Source organism: Fonsecaea multimorphosa (genome assembly GCF_000836435.1).
Source record: "Fonsecaea multimorphosa CBS 102226 unplaced genomic scaffold supercont1.10, whole genome shotgun sequence".
Taxonomy (NCBI): Eukaryota; Fungi; Ascomycota; class Eurotiomycetes; order Chaetothyriales; family Herpotrichiellaceae; genus Fonsecaea; species Fonsecaea multimorphosa.
This window is the reverse complement of record NW_015971644.1, coordinates 214,108-228,556: the sequence shown is the minus strand read 5'-3', so window position 1 is coordinate 228,556 and position 14,449 is coordinate 214,108. Positions and strand designations below refer to the sequence as shown.

The 14,449-nt window shown below is 53.0% G+C and overlaps 6 protein-coding genes across 6 annotated transcripts; 1 reads left to right on the top strand and 5 right to left on the bottom strand.

Annotated features, from left to right (window-relative positions):
* Window positions 1-196: 196 nt before the first annotated feature.
* Window positions 197-1,792, bottom strand: Z520_05655 (uncharacterized protein; the record flags this gene model as incomplete). Its single annotated transcript, XM_016776158.1, has 1 exon — window positions 197-1,792. One exon carries the CDS (start codon window positions 1,790-1,792, stop codon window positions 197-199), a length of 1,596 nt encoding a protein of 531 aa, XP_016632477.1.
* Window positions 1,793-2,836: 1,044 nt separating this feature from the next.
* Z520_05654 (uncharacterized protein) lies at window positions 2,837-4,690 on the top strand (the record flags this gene model as incomplete). The annotated part of the gene is made up of 1 exon (XM_016776157.1): window positions 2,837-4,690. One exon carries the CDS (start codon window positions 2,837-2,839, stop codon window positions 4,688-4,690), a length of 1,854 nt encoding a protein of 617 aa, XP_016632476.1.
* A 2,972-nt stretch (window positions 4,691-7,662) lies between these two features.
* On the bottom strand, window positions 7,663-8,118 carry Z520_05653 (uncharacterized protein; the record flags this gene model as incomplete). Its single annotated transcript, XM_016776156.1, has 1 exon — window positions 7,663-8,118. The coding sequence occupies one exon, from the start codon at window positions 8,116-8,118 to the stop codon at window positions 7,663-7,665; it is 456 nt and encodes a 151-aa protein (XP_016632475.1).
* A 1,038-nt stretch (window positions 8,119-9,156) lies between these two features.
* Window positions 9,157-10,380, bottom strand: Z520_05652 (uncharacterized protein; the record flags this gene model as incomplete). The annotated part of the gene is made up of 1 exon (XM_016776155.1): window positions 9,157-10,380. One exon carries the CDS (start codon window positions 10,378-10,380, stop codon window positions 9,157-9,159), a length of 1,224 nt encoding a protein of 407 aa, XP_016632474.1.
* A 516-nt stretch (window positions 10,381-10,896) lies between these two features.
* Z520_05651 (uncharacterized protein) lies at window positions 10,897-12,311 on the bottom strand (the record flags this gene model as incomplete). Its single annotated transcript, XM_016776154.1, has 5 exons — window positions 10,897-11,135; window positions 11,232-11,337; window positions 11,424-11,591; window positions 11,661-11,724; window positions 11,824-12,311. 5 exons carry the CDS (start codon window positions 12,309-12,311, stop codon window positions 10,897-10,899), a joined length of 1,065 nt encoding a protein of 354 aa, XP_016632473.1.
* Window positions 12,312-13,337: 1,026 nt separating this feature from the next.
* On the bottom strand, window positions 13,338-14,003 carry Z520_05650 (uncharacterized protein; the record flags this gene model as incomplete). The annotated part of the gene is made up of 2 exons (XM_016776153.1): window positions 13,338-13,939; window positions 13,988-14,003. The coding sequence occupies 2 exons, from the start codon at window positions 14,001-14,003 to the stop codon at window positions 13,338-13,340; spliced, it is 618 nt and encodes a 205-aa protein (XP_016632472.1).
* Window positions 14,004-14,449: the final 446 nt, after the last annotated feature.

Sequence of the window (14,449 nt, the reverse complement as noted above, 5' to 3'; positions counted from 1 at the left end):
GCTCGCGGAGTGGAATAACGACAATTACAGGGAGTACGGTGAAGGAAGTAACACCGGGACGTGCTACGGTGCAACACTCGACGCAATTTGTGAATGTCTCTGAAAATATCATCACTGTCCAATTGGCTATTATGTGGGGATCTTTCTCGCAAACATATTTGAACTTGGTCTTCATGACTCTGCCCTCCGCATCAGCTCATTTGGTCGTTTCATGAATTTCCCTGGCGGTGTCGTGTGCGGCCTGCGACTCCACCTCGTCGTCGTCCTTGGTGGGAAGCCTGTCCACGGTACCAAAGACAATTTCCATCTCTTCTAAGCTCTTGCCCGTAGTCTCCTTGAGCAGGAAATAGCTGTAAACAATAATGGCATAGTTGAATATGGCAAACATGAGGAATGTCCTCCAGCCAATATTGGAGATGGCGTGCGGAGTAATCTGGCTCATGACGAAGTTGAAGAGCCACTGACTTGCTGCACCTGCCGCAATACCAATCTCTCGGATTCGGTTGGGGAAGATCTCGCCTATGTAGAGCCACGGCAGAGGGCCCCAAGACATGTTGTATGCGAACGCTTCGAGATAGACCATTGCGATACCAGCCGCTCCTGACGATGTGATCCCCGCGGCTGATGGCTTCGGAGGATGAGTGTCAACGATCAAAGCGATGATGAGCATGAAGCTTCCCATTGCAAATGCGCCGACCATGAAGGGAATCTTGCGGCCAACCCTTTCGACAAAGAAGAGGATGAAAACCAGGACACCGGCCATCTTAACAAGTCCAAAGAAGCCGGTGATGAAGAGTGTCTTGTTGCCGGCTCCGATCGTGGCAAAAATCTGTGGAGCGTAGTAGGCAAGTGAGGTGTTGCCAGTCAATTGTGCGCACAGTTGAATTGTGATGGCGATGAACATTCGATACCTGTTCGACGGCAGTAGAAGCTCTTTCCACGTCAGGCCTTCGGATTCTCGTATTTCCAATTCCACCCCGGCGAGTATCTCTGCAAACTCGGCTCGAATCTCTGGGCTATCAACGCCTCCACGAACCCAGAGAAGAGAAGCATAAGCTTCTTCGTTGCGACCTTTCTTTGCGTACCATCGAGTAGACTCCTTCACCAGCAACATGCCAAGCCCAAGCAGACCTCCAGGGACGAGCTGTAGGCCAACAGGGACCTGCCATTGCATTGACGAAGTCCCGGATATGCCCACCTGAGCCGCATAGTCAACCCAGTAACTGACACAAACTCCAGTTGCAAAGAAAAGCTGAAAACACGAGCCAAGCTTGCCTCGGATCTCTTTTGGCGCCATCTCTGCGGAGAACATTGGCACCAGCACTGTCGCTGCTCCAGTACCTAGGCCCGAAATGACTCGGCCAGCATAAAAAAGGCCGATGGAATGCGACTTGACTACTTGCAAGATGCACCCGATGCAGAAAACGACAGAGGCGATGATGAATCCCCATCTCCGGCCCAACCATCCAGTCAATGGCCAGATGAGGAAGCAGCCAAAGAAGGCACCAGCCTGGAGAATCGAGACACAGTTTGAGTTGACCTGCGTCTTGTCGGCCTTTGAGTAACCGAAGTCTTTTTGGAACGAGGGAAACGTCAAGACGCCTCCCACAATCCCTGTATCGTAGGCGAAAAGGAACGAGCCAATGCAGCACAGGGCTACAACGTAGCAAGCTCGAAATGTGCCGAGCGCTTTACCCATCTTGATTTCTTGATCAGTAACTGCTGGTGCGGTCTCTGGAGTGTCGCCTTGTTGCAGTAGGTGATAACCGGTGGAAGAGGAAGAAGACGCCATGGCTAAACTTCTTATACAACACAGCTGACCAGCTGCCACTTGCTAAGTCGAGCTCCCTTCGGTGCAGTGGCCACCGGACTGCAGTCCCTAGACACGTTGTGCCAAAATGTTGGAAGGCAGGAACATGGGTCAGTTGATCACGCCATAGATTTGAGGGGTTCTAGTGTTCGGATGACCAGATGTAAAGGGTATGAGTCGCGTAGATCCAACCGTGGTATCTCTGAGGGGTGAGGGAGGATCGACAAGTGGATGGATGCGCGCCGCTGTCGCATCGAGGAGTAGTTGTGGGATGCGAGCCACGCCTAGCAACTCAGATATAGGGCAGGTAAACAGCAAGGATGTGGGTGCAAGTGTCGTGGGTCGCTAGTGAGGGAGATTGGCTGAGGATGAGGTTTGAAGAGTGAGACTGCGAGCACGCCATCATTTAGATGCACAAACTTGCCAAGTTCAGTTGTAGTCATTGGTGGTGATGGGCGGTGGAAGAGGTTCGGCAACGCATGACGATTCGTATGCCGCTGTGCTGTGGATGGTATTCCCTCCGTGTTGCTCATACTCTTTCCATAAGCCTGCGGGATATGGGTTGAATAAAGCCACCACGACCATGGCTGTCATGACCAAGAAGAGCGATTCCTGCTCCAGCTTTCCCCAGATCATGTGGCGCCGGAAAAGCACTTTCACAAGCCCTTCCCCGCCTTTAGAAGCCGACTTGGGGGGCCAATCGTGCCAGTTTAGGCACCAACCGCCTAAGGCTGGGCGCCGAGGCGCCTATGAATTTGTCGTACTAATAGGGACTTTTGCTGCGGCGGGTCTGCACGCGACAGATGCAACCTGCCCCTCTGCCCCTCCTGGTTCCTGACAGAGGCTCGCCGTAAGATTGCTCCGACATCGTTCGTTCCCTGCAGGTGGCACTTAGGTGGTCAATTATCCTCCTGTTCGCTCTCGCTCCGAACCAGGTATCTTGCTGTCGTCCTCACATTGTCGTATTCATGCTTCGGCGTTGGTGCTTTTGTTCCCTAACTATTGATCGTGTATAAGCTCTCCACCATGGCTACTAAACGCCCCAACTTCCTCATCATCGTTGCTGATGATATGGGATTTTCAGATGCCGGGTGCTTCGGGTCCGAGATTCGCACTCCCAGTATCGACAAGTTAGCAAAAGATGGCATTCGCCTCACAGGCTTCCATGCCGCGGCCGCATGCTCTCCGACGAGAGCAATGATCCTCACGGGTACCGATCATCACATTGCAGGCTTGGGCAACCTGATTGAATGGACGGATTTCTCGGGGCAAAACTTCCCCAAAGGAAGCAAATATTCGACTGCTCCTCAAAGAGGCATGCCGGGCTATGAGGGGTACTTGAATGCTCGAGTGGCTGCACTGCCCGAGATCCTGAAAGAGGGAGGATACCACACTGTCATGGCTGGAAAGTGGCATCTAGGACTCACCAAAGAGCGAAGTCCTCAGGCGCGGGGTTTTGACCGAAGTCTAGCCCTCTTGCCGGCGTGCTCAAATCATTACGACTGGAGACCGGAGGCCGACTTTCCAAAATTCCTGGAGAAGAGCGTCATTGCGTTGCACATGGAGGACGACCACTATGTCAAAGATCTGCCAGAGGGATGGTACTCGAGCGACGGATATGGAAGCCGAATGCTACGCTATCTGAAAGAATGGAAAGAGGACAAGGAGCTGTCAAAGAAACCGTTCTTCGCATATTACCCATTTTCGGCCCCTCATTGGCCTCTCCAGGCCCCCAAGGAGTACGTTGATCACTATCGAGGTACTTACAAGGAAGGCCCAGAAGCTCTCCGTCAGGCACGGCTAAAGAAGCTGATTGAACTTGGGATGATACCCAAAGATGTCAAGCCCCATCCAGTTGTCGCGGACGAGGTACCTGGGTGGGATGAAATGGATGACTTTCACAAGAAGGCCTCTTCATGTTCGATGGAGGCGTACGCTGGGATGGTCGAGTGCTTAGACCACAACATCGGCAGAGTTACCGACTATCTGGAATCAATTGGCGAGTTAGACAATACCTACATTATGTTCTTCTCTGACAATGGTGCTGAGGGAGCTGCATACGAAGCATATCCTATGGTGGCTGGTGAGCTGATGGAACATATTGGCAAGTACTACAACAACTCGCTCGAGAACATTGGCAACAAGGACAGTTTCGTCTGGTACGGCCCACGCTGGGCTCAAGCAGCAACTGCCCCAAGTAGACTGTACAAGGCATATACGACCGAGGGAGGCGTCCGGGTGCCTTGTGTTATTCGATATCCGCCGATACACAAAGAGCGAGCAGGCGAAATCACCGAAACATTTGCAACAGTGATGGACATTGCGCCAACACTACTTTCCCTTGCGGGCATTCAGCACCCGTCTCCCGAGTGGAATGGCCGACAGATTGTACCCATGCGAGGCAAGGATATGACACCGTGGCTCAGCGGAAAGCAAGATCTAGTGCACGATCCCAACGAGGCATTTGGGTGGGAACTCTGTGGACGGGCTGCAATTCGCAAGGGGCCGTGGAAAGCAGACTTTATTCCTTTCCCCAAAGGCACCTCGGCATGGCAGCTGTACGATCTTTCCAAGGATCCCGGAGAGACGGAAGATCTGGCTACCAAGCACACAGAGATTCTTAAGGAGTTGCTGGATCTCTGGGAGATTTATTGCGAGGAGACCGGTGTGGTACCCTTGCAACCGGAACTTGGTGCACGCTTCCATGAAGCCGTCGAGGCACAAATGAAAGAAGGCGAATGGATCGAGTATGAATACTGGAAGCCAGGGGCATTGGAAGAGAGGAGACGGCAAGAATATGTCAGAGAGATCGCCAAGGTGAGTGATCCCAGGATCAAAGAGGCGGCCGGGGGTCAACCGGTCAATGTAGCCGGTGCTTGAGAGACGGTGCGGTCGACATAACTGAGGGGGGGCAAAGTCGCCAATGAGGAGGCCATGATGCATATGAGGATAGACAAAACCATGAGACAGATTGCACCACTTGCAATATACGGACTAGATGGCCTTGAACAATGAGCGAATACAACAAGCATTCGTCACAGGCAATCAATCCTTTGGACAGAACGCCTGCCTAAAAGAGAGCAATCATGATATGTAGCTGAGCCGCGTCCGTAAATGGCCTCCAGCATCGAACGTGGCTGTCTCCCGTATTGCGCTGTTTGCGCTTTCTCCAGTGGCGTCGACCCTTAGCACCTGCAAAGCTGCTTCCGCCCGCCACGGGTCCAGACTAAAAGCAAACAAGAGCATCTCTCGGTAAGCGCTAGATGATGAGCCTAGATCTCTCTGACGTGGGCTTAGCTTCAACCGTGTCGACGCCTTATTCCACAGGAGACATAAAAACACCTTGGGAGACACCGTTCAACTCTAGCTGTTTGAGCATAGAGTCTTCAATCAACCCACAATCACTCCCTCCTCCTCGAACATACCGTCCCCTTTTCCAACCTTTGACAAGAAAGAGCAAGTCCTCACCAGAGCCGGCCGCAGACTTTCATTACCGAGGGACAACATGTCTGCCACCAAGCGACCATCACTTTTCTCGCGTCTCTCAGCCTCCTCCTCCTCTTCCTCAAGCACCTCCACCGACGCTGCTTCCATCAAATCCACAGCGTCCAGGTCTTCATTGCAGCCCTTGCTATCAAAGGCTCGCCGAAATGTGACGCCTGGTTCGTCGCGGGACAAGGCCGCCGACAAGGTGTTCAATTTCAACATGAGCTGGCCTTACAGCACCTCTGACGGCGCAGCTATCTCAGAAAGCAGGTCGTCTTGAGCATCTCGTTTAGTCAAAGTCTGGCTGCCATGGTGAGAGGGGAGATAGGCAGCTGGAACTTGTGCCCTGCAATACCGGCCCATGCTACGGCCGAATCACCCGGAAATACTCGAAGCAGCGACAATGAATCCTTTCGACAGCTCGAACACCTGCCGAAAAGGGACGATCCTATCCTAGCATATTATCAGCTGGTCGGCAGCCGTACACACCCTCGCGGCACCTATCGGTCTTCGACGGCGCACCTCCCGCCCCACAATTTCCCCAGATGTCTTGTCGAGTTGTTCTTTTGATGATTATTATTTGCGCGTGGACCTGTTCATTGGATTCGGTTCCTTCATCTCGGGCGTTTCGGTACGATTCCCGTACTCGCAATGGAACGGCTCGCTTAGGATGCTGTGTTGGTACTCGGGTAGACACGCACTTGTCTGCTTGGAGTTCAACTTGACCGATATTTGCTGCTGAAAGTGTGCGGCATCAGGATGGAGGATGAAGTGCAGCTGTTCTGAGTTTGACCATGCACAAATTGTTCTTCGCCTTAGCCGTACAATTATTCGTACCTCTGAATCACGAAATTTATGACGAAAACCAAATTCAGGCTCACGAGTGTTTATGTGCCTATTCCCTTACCCAGTAGGTACCTAGGTACTTGGTCCTCGTACGAGTAATTACCTCGTACCCCATACGGAGCACTGCATCTGAGCTGCTGATCTCCTCATGCCCACTCTTTTAAATTGGAATTTCCTTCCTCCCCGGCGCCTGCGGATTTGCTCTGCGGGGCCGGTACAGGGGCCCAATGCTCGACAGAGGCAAGCCTCCCAGGGCGGATCTGAACTGTCTCACTACGCCATCACGCTACACGAGTTTCGATTATCTCGTGCGGGCTGCAGCTCCTGTATTGATGGTAGTTTTATCTCCCCTGAACGTGGGTTGCTCGACTGTCGGCAGGTTCTTGTTGAAAACCCCAAGTTGTTCGAGCATGTAACCTCGATGGATGCTGTTCCGAACCTCCTGCTGCACGTTCGTTGAACTCACGACAATACGTGGAAAGGCAGAATAACACTTTTGGTTCTGGCCCCCTAACAAAGCGCCATGTCTTGCAATGACTACCTCATACCTGTTGTTGTAAACTTGGCTTGGGCAGCGACCGTGGACAGAACTGAATATCTCACCAGCGTCAATGACTGGTGAGACACTACTGGCAATGTAATTGACCTAGACAGTATCTCTCAAGTGGCCGTCTCAGTCACCGTCTCCAAGCATTTTCCCAACTCAGATCTTCTCTCCTTTATCGGGCGTCTCTCGTCTCCTTCGAAACAACCTCCGCCTGCATTGGCGCCAACCACCCCGGCCTGGCGGGCAAAATACCCTCGTCGTTTCTAAATCGGTCAGTTACAAACAAACCTCGCATGCCACTTCTTCGTCTCATTTGCTTTCAAGGGGTTTGGACATGATTGGTCTTGCGTTATCGATGGGTCTTCTCTGCTGCAACGCTATGGCGTCTCTTCTTTGTCCTGTCGGGAGGTGTTTGAGACTCTTGTTGCACAAGCATCTCGGTACAGACCTTCTGTGCCGGATAAGCGCGGGGGCTTCTGTCGCCGCCCCCCCAGAGAATAATTTGATAATAGCTGCAGCACAGCCATCGGTTGAGGTACTATACATTCATCTTCTGGTTGGGTCTTTGCGAGATATACTCCGTCCAAGTCTTCTTTCCAGATTCCAGGCCCGAAAGAATCCAGCATGGCAAACAAGCAATATTCACCGTCAGGCTTCGCGGGAGTTCTCGCTATATTCTCAGCTTTACTCCATCTCACCGCTGCCGACGAATTCACCAACCCTGCAACTGGCACCACCGATCTGTCTATCCATTACACGATCGGAGACAAAGTCGACGTTACCTGGGACTGCTCATTGGATGCAATAACTCTAATTGTTTCGCATTGGAATGGCAATGATGTGGGAGCCCTATTATGTCAGTCTTGAGCCTCTGGTGAATTCGCATATGCCGTACAGCTGGTCCCGCTGCTAAAGCTTGGACGGGTCGCTAACGTTTCTCCGCTGCTACAGCCAATGTTCAGAATACCGGGTCCTATACATGGACAATAGGGGAGAACGACAACATCGACGATGCCGCAATCGAATCAAGCCCAAACTTTGTCCTTCTCATAAGAGACCCGACTGGCGCTGACGACTCGGGCATCTCGGGCTGGGTAGATGGACAGCTCTCAAGCCCGGGGTTTATCATACAGTCTAATGAAGCGTTGTCATCATCCTCCTCCTCCTCCTCCTCCTCCTCCTCGTCTTCATCCTCAACCACATCGACTTCAGCAACATCGACACTGTCCCCGTCCACGTCGTCGACCTCCCTCGTAACGACTCCTTCCCCTTCCCCCTCTTCTTCTACAGCCGCCGCTGGTGCCTCCATCACATCCTCCGCACCACTCCCGGCAGCAACGACAGGTTCAAGCGGACTCAGCACGGGTGCCAAAGCAGGCATTGGAGCCGGTGTTGCTGTAGGAGGATTGCTGCTGATGGGGCTCGGCATATTCCTGGGTCTGCGGTGCGCGCGGAGGACCAAAACAACAAAGCAACAACACGCTCAGAATAATCAGCCGCACGTCGACCATGGTATGGTCCCCACGATGGGTCCGTACTACCCGGCCCCGGCGCCATCGCGGATGGAATCACTGAACAAGACACCGGGATATGGCTTTCAGCCTGTGAGCGAGCTGCCGACAACAGAAGGATACTCGCATGGGACCATGGCTGTTCATGAGCTGGGTAGTAGTGAAGGAAGATGACAGACAGCGGCGCCAGTTACTAGGAAGATGAGGAAACTGGCGGCAACCCCCGTTGGCCTTTGATTTTACTCATGTGTATAATACCCCCCTTTAGTTGTTTTGAGACAAATACTGGAAAAAAGTTAATCTCCCGTCAAGCGAAGAATCAAAACATTGTTTGAATAGATGTGGCGAGTGCATATCATGTAATTGCCCATACCTACCTAGGTAGTATCTTCCCCGCCACCCCCCAGCCTACAATACATTTTTCGTGGCCGTTCTTTTCAGTTTCATTATCGCCAAATCCCCGAATTCCCCTCTCGTGAAGAAATAGACCCAAAAGATTCCAGATCTAGGACGCCGCCGCTTTCTGCTATATAAATTAAAGATTTTTCCACAGTCAAATTTTCTCCCCAACGACTAACTCGGGACCAAAAAATCGAAAGGGAAGGGAAAAAAAAAAATCAAAAGACTTTAAGAAAGAAAAGTCCCTAATCTTCATCTTTATCCACGAGTTATTGGCGTCGCTCGCATTCGCCTATGCAACCATTTGCCCACCTCTTTTGAAAAGAAATCTCGTATCCGGCCCTTATTCCAAGTCCCCAAGTCCTGAATCCGAATGCGTAGGTAAAAACAACATAAAGGCGTCAATAGATGTCGATAGATGTCGATAGATGCTGATATTTACCCCGTATAAGGGAACCAGACCACCCGGCCCACCCACCTACCCTCTCTTTCTTCTTTGGTTCTGGGGCGTCTGTTTCATTTCGGATTGTTCTGGGTGTGTGTGTGGAGAGGTCTTCTCACCCGTCGCCTTCCCAAGCGTCTGCCAATTTCACACCATGTTCGTCCAGCCTGCACTCTGAGGTGCCCCATTTCATTCTGTACATATCTCTGCCCTTCTCCGCCGTGGCCCACCACATCTTCTGGAACCCGTCCGGGTTGTAGGTCCAGGGTTCGCCCTTGCCGCCCTCGCCGAGGGCCGCTTGCCAATTGTTGCGGTGGTTCTCGGGCTTGCGGCGCTCGAGATCCTCCAGCTCCGCGAGGAGGAGGTGGTAGCGCCGTGAGCCGGGCGCTTCTCCACCTCCGGAAGAGGGGTCATCGACAGACTGCGAGGACGACGGGGGTGGGAAGAATTTAGCCTCGGGGTCGTGGATGGCCTCGGGCAAGTCGAAGATGCGGCCTGCCCGCACGTCGTCCTTGGTGAAGCCATTCATCACGATGCGCGAGTATGCGTCGCAGTCGGTCGCATAATACGGGATGAAGGTGTCCCAGGCGCCGATCTGCCGCCAAGCCTCGACGTTGACGAGAGTCAGCCAGTCGTAGGTGAAGTATTTGATCGCCCAGTTCTTCTCGCCGGTTCTCGGAGTGCCCATGTCTGCGTCAAGGGCCGTGACTCCTAGGTCGAACAGGACGTCGAGCACGCGGGCGTGGAAGGACTTGTACGGTGTCGCTTCCTCGTCGCTGAGTACCGCGACGTCCATGTGCGACCAGAAAAAGTACCGCCACCCATGCGCCATACTGACTCTCAGGAAGAAGTTCTGCAGCTGAGCGAAGGTCAAGAGCGTCGGGGTCTGCAAAATGGAAACGCCATATCGGTTCCGAAACAGGTCGTAGTCCACGTAGAACGGGTTTTCCGAAGATAGGAGACGCCGGGGATTGGAGTCCATGGTGCCCCCATTATCGACCACAATGATATCCTCTCGCGGCCACCCGGCTGCAATATAGCTGAGGACTACCTGCTGAAGCATGGCGGTGTTCCGGGTGAAGGCGATGAATAGTGGCGTTCGAGGCCGCTGCCAAGTTGGAGAGGGCAAGTTGTACAAGGCTACCGTGGGATGGAACTGCTGGGCATCAACGGGAGGTGGAAACCATAGCTTCGTAGAGTCTTCGTCCGACCCGAGTAGATACGAGACGGATGACGACGGCGGCGGAATATGCGAGGTAGATGGCAGAGATGGCGAAGCATTTATTTGCTGTGTATCTGTATGATATAGCGGGCGACCATTTCCAATGAAAAGGTACATTGTTGTCAAGATTGTAAATGTCACAATCAGAAAGGAGATCCAGCGTTTAGGGAGGCGCCAGCCTGACGCTGCGCGTGGTCCGGGGGCTGATGATTCATCGCGATCTAAAAGTCCATTTAGAGGTATATATCGAGCCGTCATACTGTTGAATTGGCACTTTGCCTTGGGCCCCAGGCATGTGGAGGCCAATGTCGACGGGAAAGCGTGGCAGAAGAATGTGAACCAAGTGTACGAGGTAAAGAAACTGGACAAGGTTGAAGTTGGGGCACGTTGTGTATGAAACTGGACTAGCCCCAACCAACCAACCATCGGCGCATTCTCAAACTGATCCACTCAGCGTAGGGGATAATTAGGGCGCAGGGGGTTTCATCATGGGAAAGCCGCCACAAAACAATCCCTACTGTGTACCTAGTACCTAGCTATTCGGTCCTCTTGAGGGAGAAGGTACATTTCGTGCCATTTGCAGTGGTCGACACTCATTCGCTATTCCTATTCTTTGATTTTGGGGGTCTCGTTTCACACCAGCTTAGTGACCAATTTCCCAGTATTGCCTCCCTCAAACAGCTTCAACCACGTCTTGGGGACGTCCTCGAATTTGGTGTCGACGACCTGCTCGCTCTCCTCGTTGGTGATCTTCAATTTCCCGTCCTTGATGGCCTGCACAAAGAGTTGGATGGTTTCCTGCGCTTTGGGCAGGTAGTCGCTCACGATGAAGCCGCGAATCGAGAGGCGCATGGTGATCACTTGGAAATAGTCTGGGGGGACGCAGGAACGGGGGTGTCAGTCGAGACGGGTTTCCCGAAGAAAGAAGGGGAAAACAGGAGAAGGATAAGGAGAGGGGAGTTGATTACTTTGCAGCACTGTTGGCTCCATCGAATTGTAACTTGTAATGGAGCCGCATGCGACGGACACTCCATAGCGCTTCAGCCTGGCGAGCATCAAGTCGAGGATGTGGCCCTGAATCATCACCGTGTCATTAGTTTCATGTTGTTCTGCCACGGCGGGCTCTGTCACCCCCTAAAAAGGGCGGGTAGGTTACTCACGCCGACGTTGTCAAAGTAGATATCAACGAAACCGTCTGTTGCCTTGTTCAGATCCTCTTCGAACGTCGGGCTCTTGTAGTTGATGCACTTGTCCGCCCCAAGGCTCTCAACCCAGCGGCACTTCTCATCCGAGCCGGCAATGCCAATCACCTCGGAGCAACCGACAATCTAGACAGCATCAGATGGTCAACCACAGAACAAAACACGCTGCGAGGACGACGTCGACTGGAATCTTACATTCTTTGCAATCTGCACCACCATACTGCCTGTTGCCCCCGCCGCTCCGGACACTACCACTCTCCTAGGTCATGGTCAGAACGTCGAGAAATCGACAGAGAGCGGAAAAGTTTCCATCCAATGCGGCGCAAACAGAGGTGGAGGTTTCCAAAGAGACACTTACATCCCTTTCTTTGCCTCACCAATCACAACCAGGCCGTAATAAGCCGTCAAGCCCGGTCCACCGAACGCGCCCAGATAGTGCGTGATGCTCAAGCCACCGGGAAGTGGCTGTCGTGGACTGGCATCGGCGGCATCCACGACAGCGTACTCGGTCCATCCCGGAGCCACCGCGACGATGGTCCCCTTGGGTAGGTTGTCAGCGGTCGACTCAACCACTTCCGCCAGCCCGCGTGCCATCATGGGCGCCCCAATCTCCACGGGCGGAGTGTAGTGCCGCTCCGCTTTGACGGAAGCATCGATGGCTGGACGTTGCGCCGGGTCGTTGGAGAAGAACAAGGTTTTGACTAGGACTTGGTTCGGTTGCAATGGAGGCAGCGGTCGCTCCACCAGTTTGAAAGTCGGGTTTGCATCGGTGCTGGCGAAGGTCGGAGTGCCCTTGGGGCGGTTGGCCAGGATCCAGGTGCGGGTGGACGTGGGTGTCGCCGCCATGTTGTCAAATTCCTCCTGACGAGTGACCAACGAGACGACAATGTGCGTGTTCAGGCCTGTCTTATAACCTATTCGTGTTTATGCTCAAGCTCCTGGACGAGGGAAATAGTCGGGTAGCGTGATATACACTGCTCGGCTAGCTGCAGGTTAATACTGCTCTTGGTATCTTCTGCTTACTAGTAATTCTCTCCGACGGACAAATGAATGTCTCCGGGAAGGGGCTGTGGAGCGTCTCACTGCAAAATGAGATAGTGACGAGAAGTGAGGTTGTCTGCGTCAATCTTAAATATTTTCGAAAGTTCCGACCATTGATGGTGGTAACATGCCGTTCCGATACTCCAGCACCCAGCACGGAGGGGGAGGGACAAAGGGAAAACATGATGCCTCCTTTGGGTAAAAACCGAGGTACTGAGTATTACATAGCAAAGTCAATTGGATCCATGATTGGCGGAAGTCTTATTCTTCTCCGCAACCCGCTCTATCGTTGACATGAGAGCCAAGTTGCACTGATCAGAAAGCGTAGTCACATTTGTCAGCATCAGATGCATCAGATCTATGTTGATATTGCACCTATGTCCTGTCTTGCATTGGCTCCTGTGAGCTTCAAGAATCCGGCTGATGCTCAGACTCGGGATCTTTTGATATGGCCGCAGGAGTTCCTATTCCGCCGGATTCAAAACACGCATATGGCCATAGACGATCGCGCCGACTGCCCTAAATAGTCGGATCTAAGAGAGATCGTGTCATGGCGGTCGCCGCAGACACCGTTTGATGGGGAGTATGTTTGTCAGCTTCGGACTCCTTTTGGCTCCAGACGGGAGCCGTTGTCACTTCCGTCCTATTCGTTAGGGCCGGGGACAGAGCTGGGGAGACTTGGATGTGTCGGCGTTGCTCTTCAAGTGCCGGTCCGCCCCTGGCCAAACAGCCGACAGGAAGGCAACAATCCCTTAGGCAGTACGAGCAGTTGCAATTCGAGGAGACTGTCCACCATTGGTTGTTCAGCAGAGCGGTGATCGTTGACATGCTTCAGCCATAGAGCCCGTCCCATTCTTCCTCCTCGTCCTCCGGAGCAGCATTCTTCTTGATTTCTTCCAGGTGTTTCTTTTTCCTATCTCTCTCCCTTTGCGCCAGATCAACCCGGTCTAAAGGACAAGTCCCGTTCACCAGAAGCCATGGTCGGATGCATTCAAGGTCAAAAATATGGTTTTGATGGCAAGGAAGGCGCACCAGGAGCGGATGAGGGTCTTCGACAAAAGCATTACCGCAAATCGGGCAGTCGGCATCTTTGTTGACTTTCTTAATGTTGACCCGCTCCAACGCCGCAATATATTCCTCGTCCACACCCTTGACTTCCCGGGGCGGTCGCTCGGCAGTGTCCATCAAGTTCTGGATCATGCTCTCGAGCAAGTCGGAGTCGGCATTGTCATTGATCCTACGCATGACTTGAAAGGCCTCTGCAAGCGAGCGAAAGACGGCGGAGACATCGGCAGGGACAGGAACAGCCCCTTCACGAGCTCGTTCTTCGGGCCGGTCAGGCGTGACTTCGGAGAGGAGGCTCAGGAAAGTGGAAAGATCGGGTCTGCGTGGTTGGCTCTGATTGCTATTGGGAGGATCGGAGGCATGTTCAGCTAGAAAGCGTCAACCCAGTCGGCGTAGCAAGGAGGCACCGGGCTTACTCTCGTAACTGCTCATCGTTGGCTTGTTCGGGTCGGAGAATGGCTGGGAGGGCTCCTGTTAGTTCAAAGAGCAAGGTGAGGCAAGCGAGCAGTTGTGAGCCACGGGGAATATATAGGCGACAAGCGAGATACAGGCACGGGTTTGATGGCGTGGCCCTTCTGAACAGACTAGCTGTAAGGGCGGGGTTGGAGACGAAGACGGCAGGAAATTGAATAGACAATTAACAATTGGTACCAAATAGTGGCAGTCAAATAACGTGACAGCATGAGAACCACTTCGAGCAGATGAGTTTGTGTTCAAGGGCTGATCGCAGGACAAGAGGAGCCTGAGATTGACTGAGACTGACCCATGGGGAAATAGAGGAGACAAAAGTCAGGACGATGGGGAGAAGCTGAAGGCGCGTGAGGCGACGCCTGGTGACGCCACAGTTTCAAGCCTCAAGCCTCAAGCCTCAAGCTTCA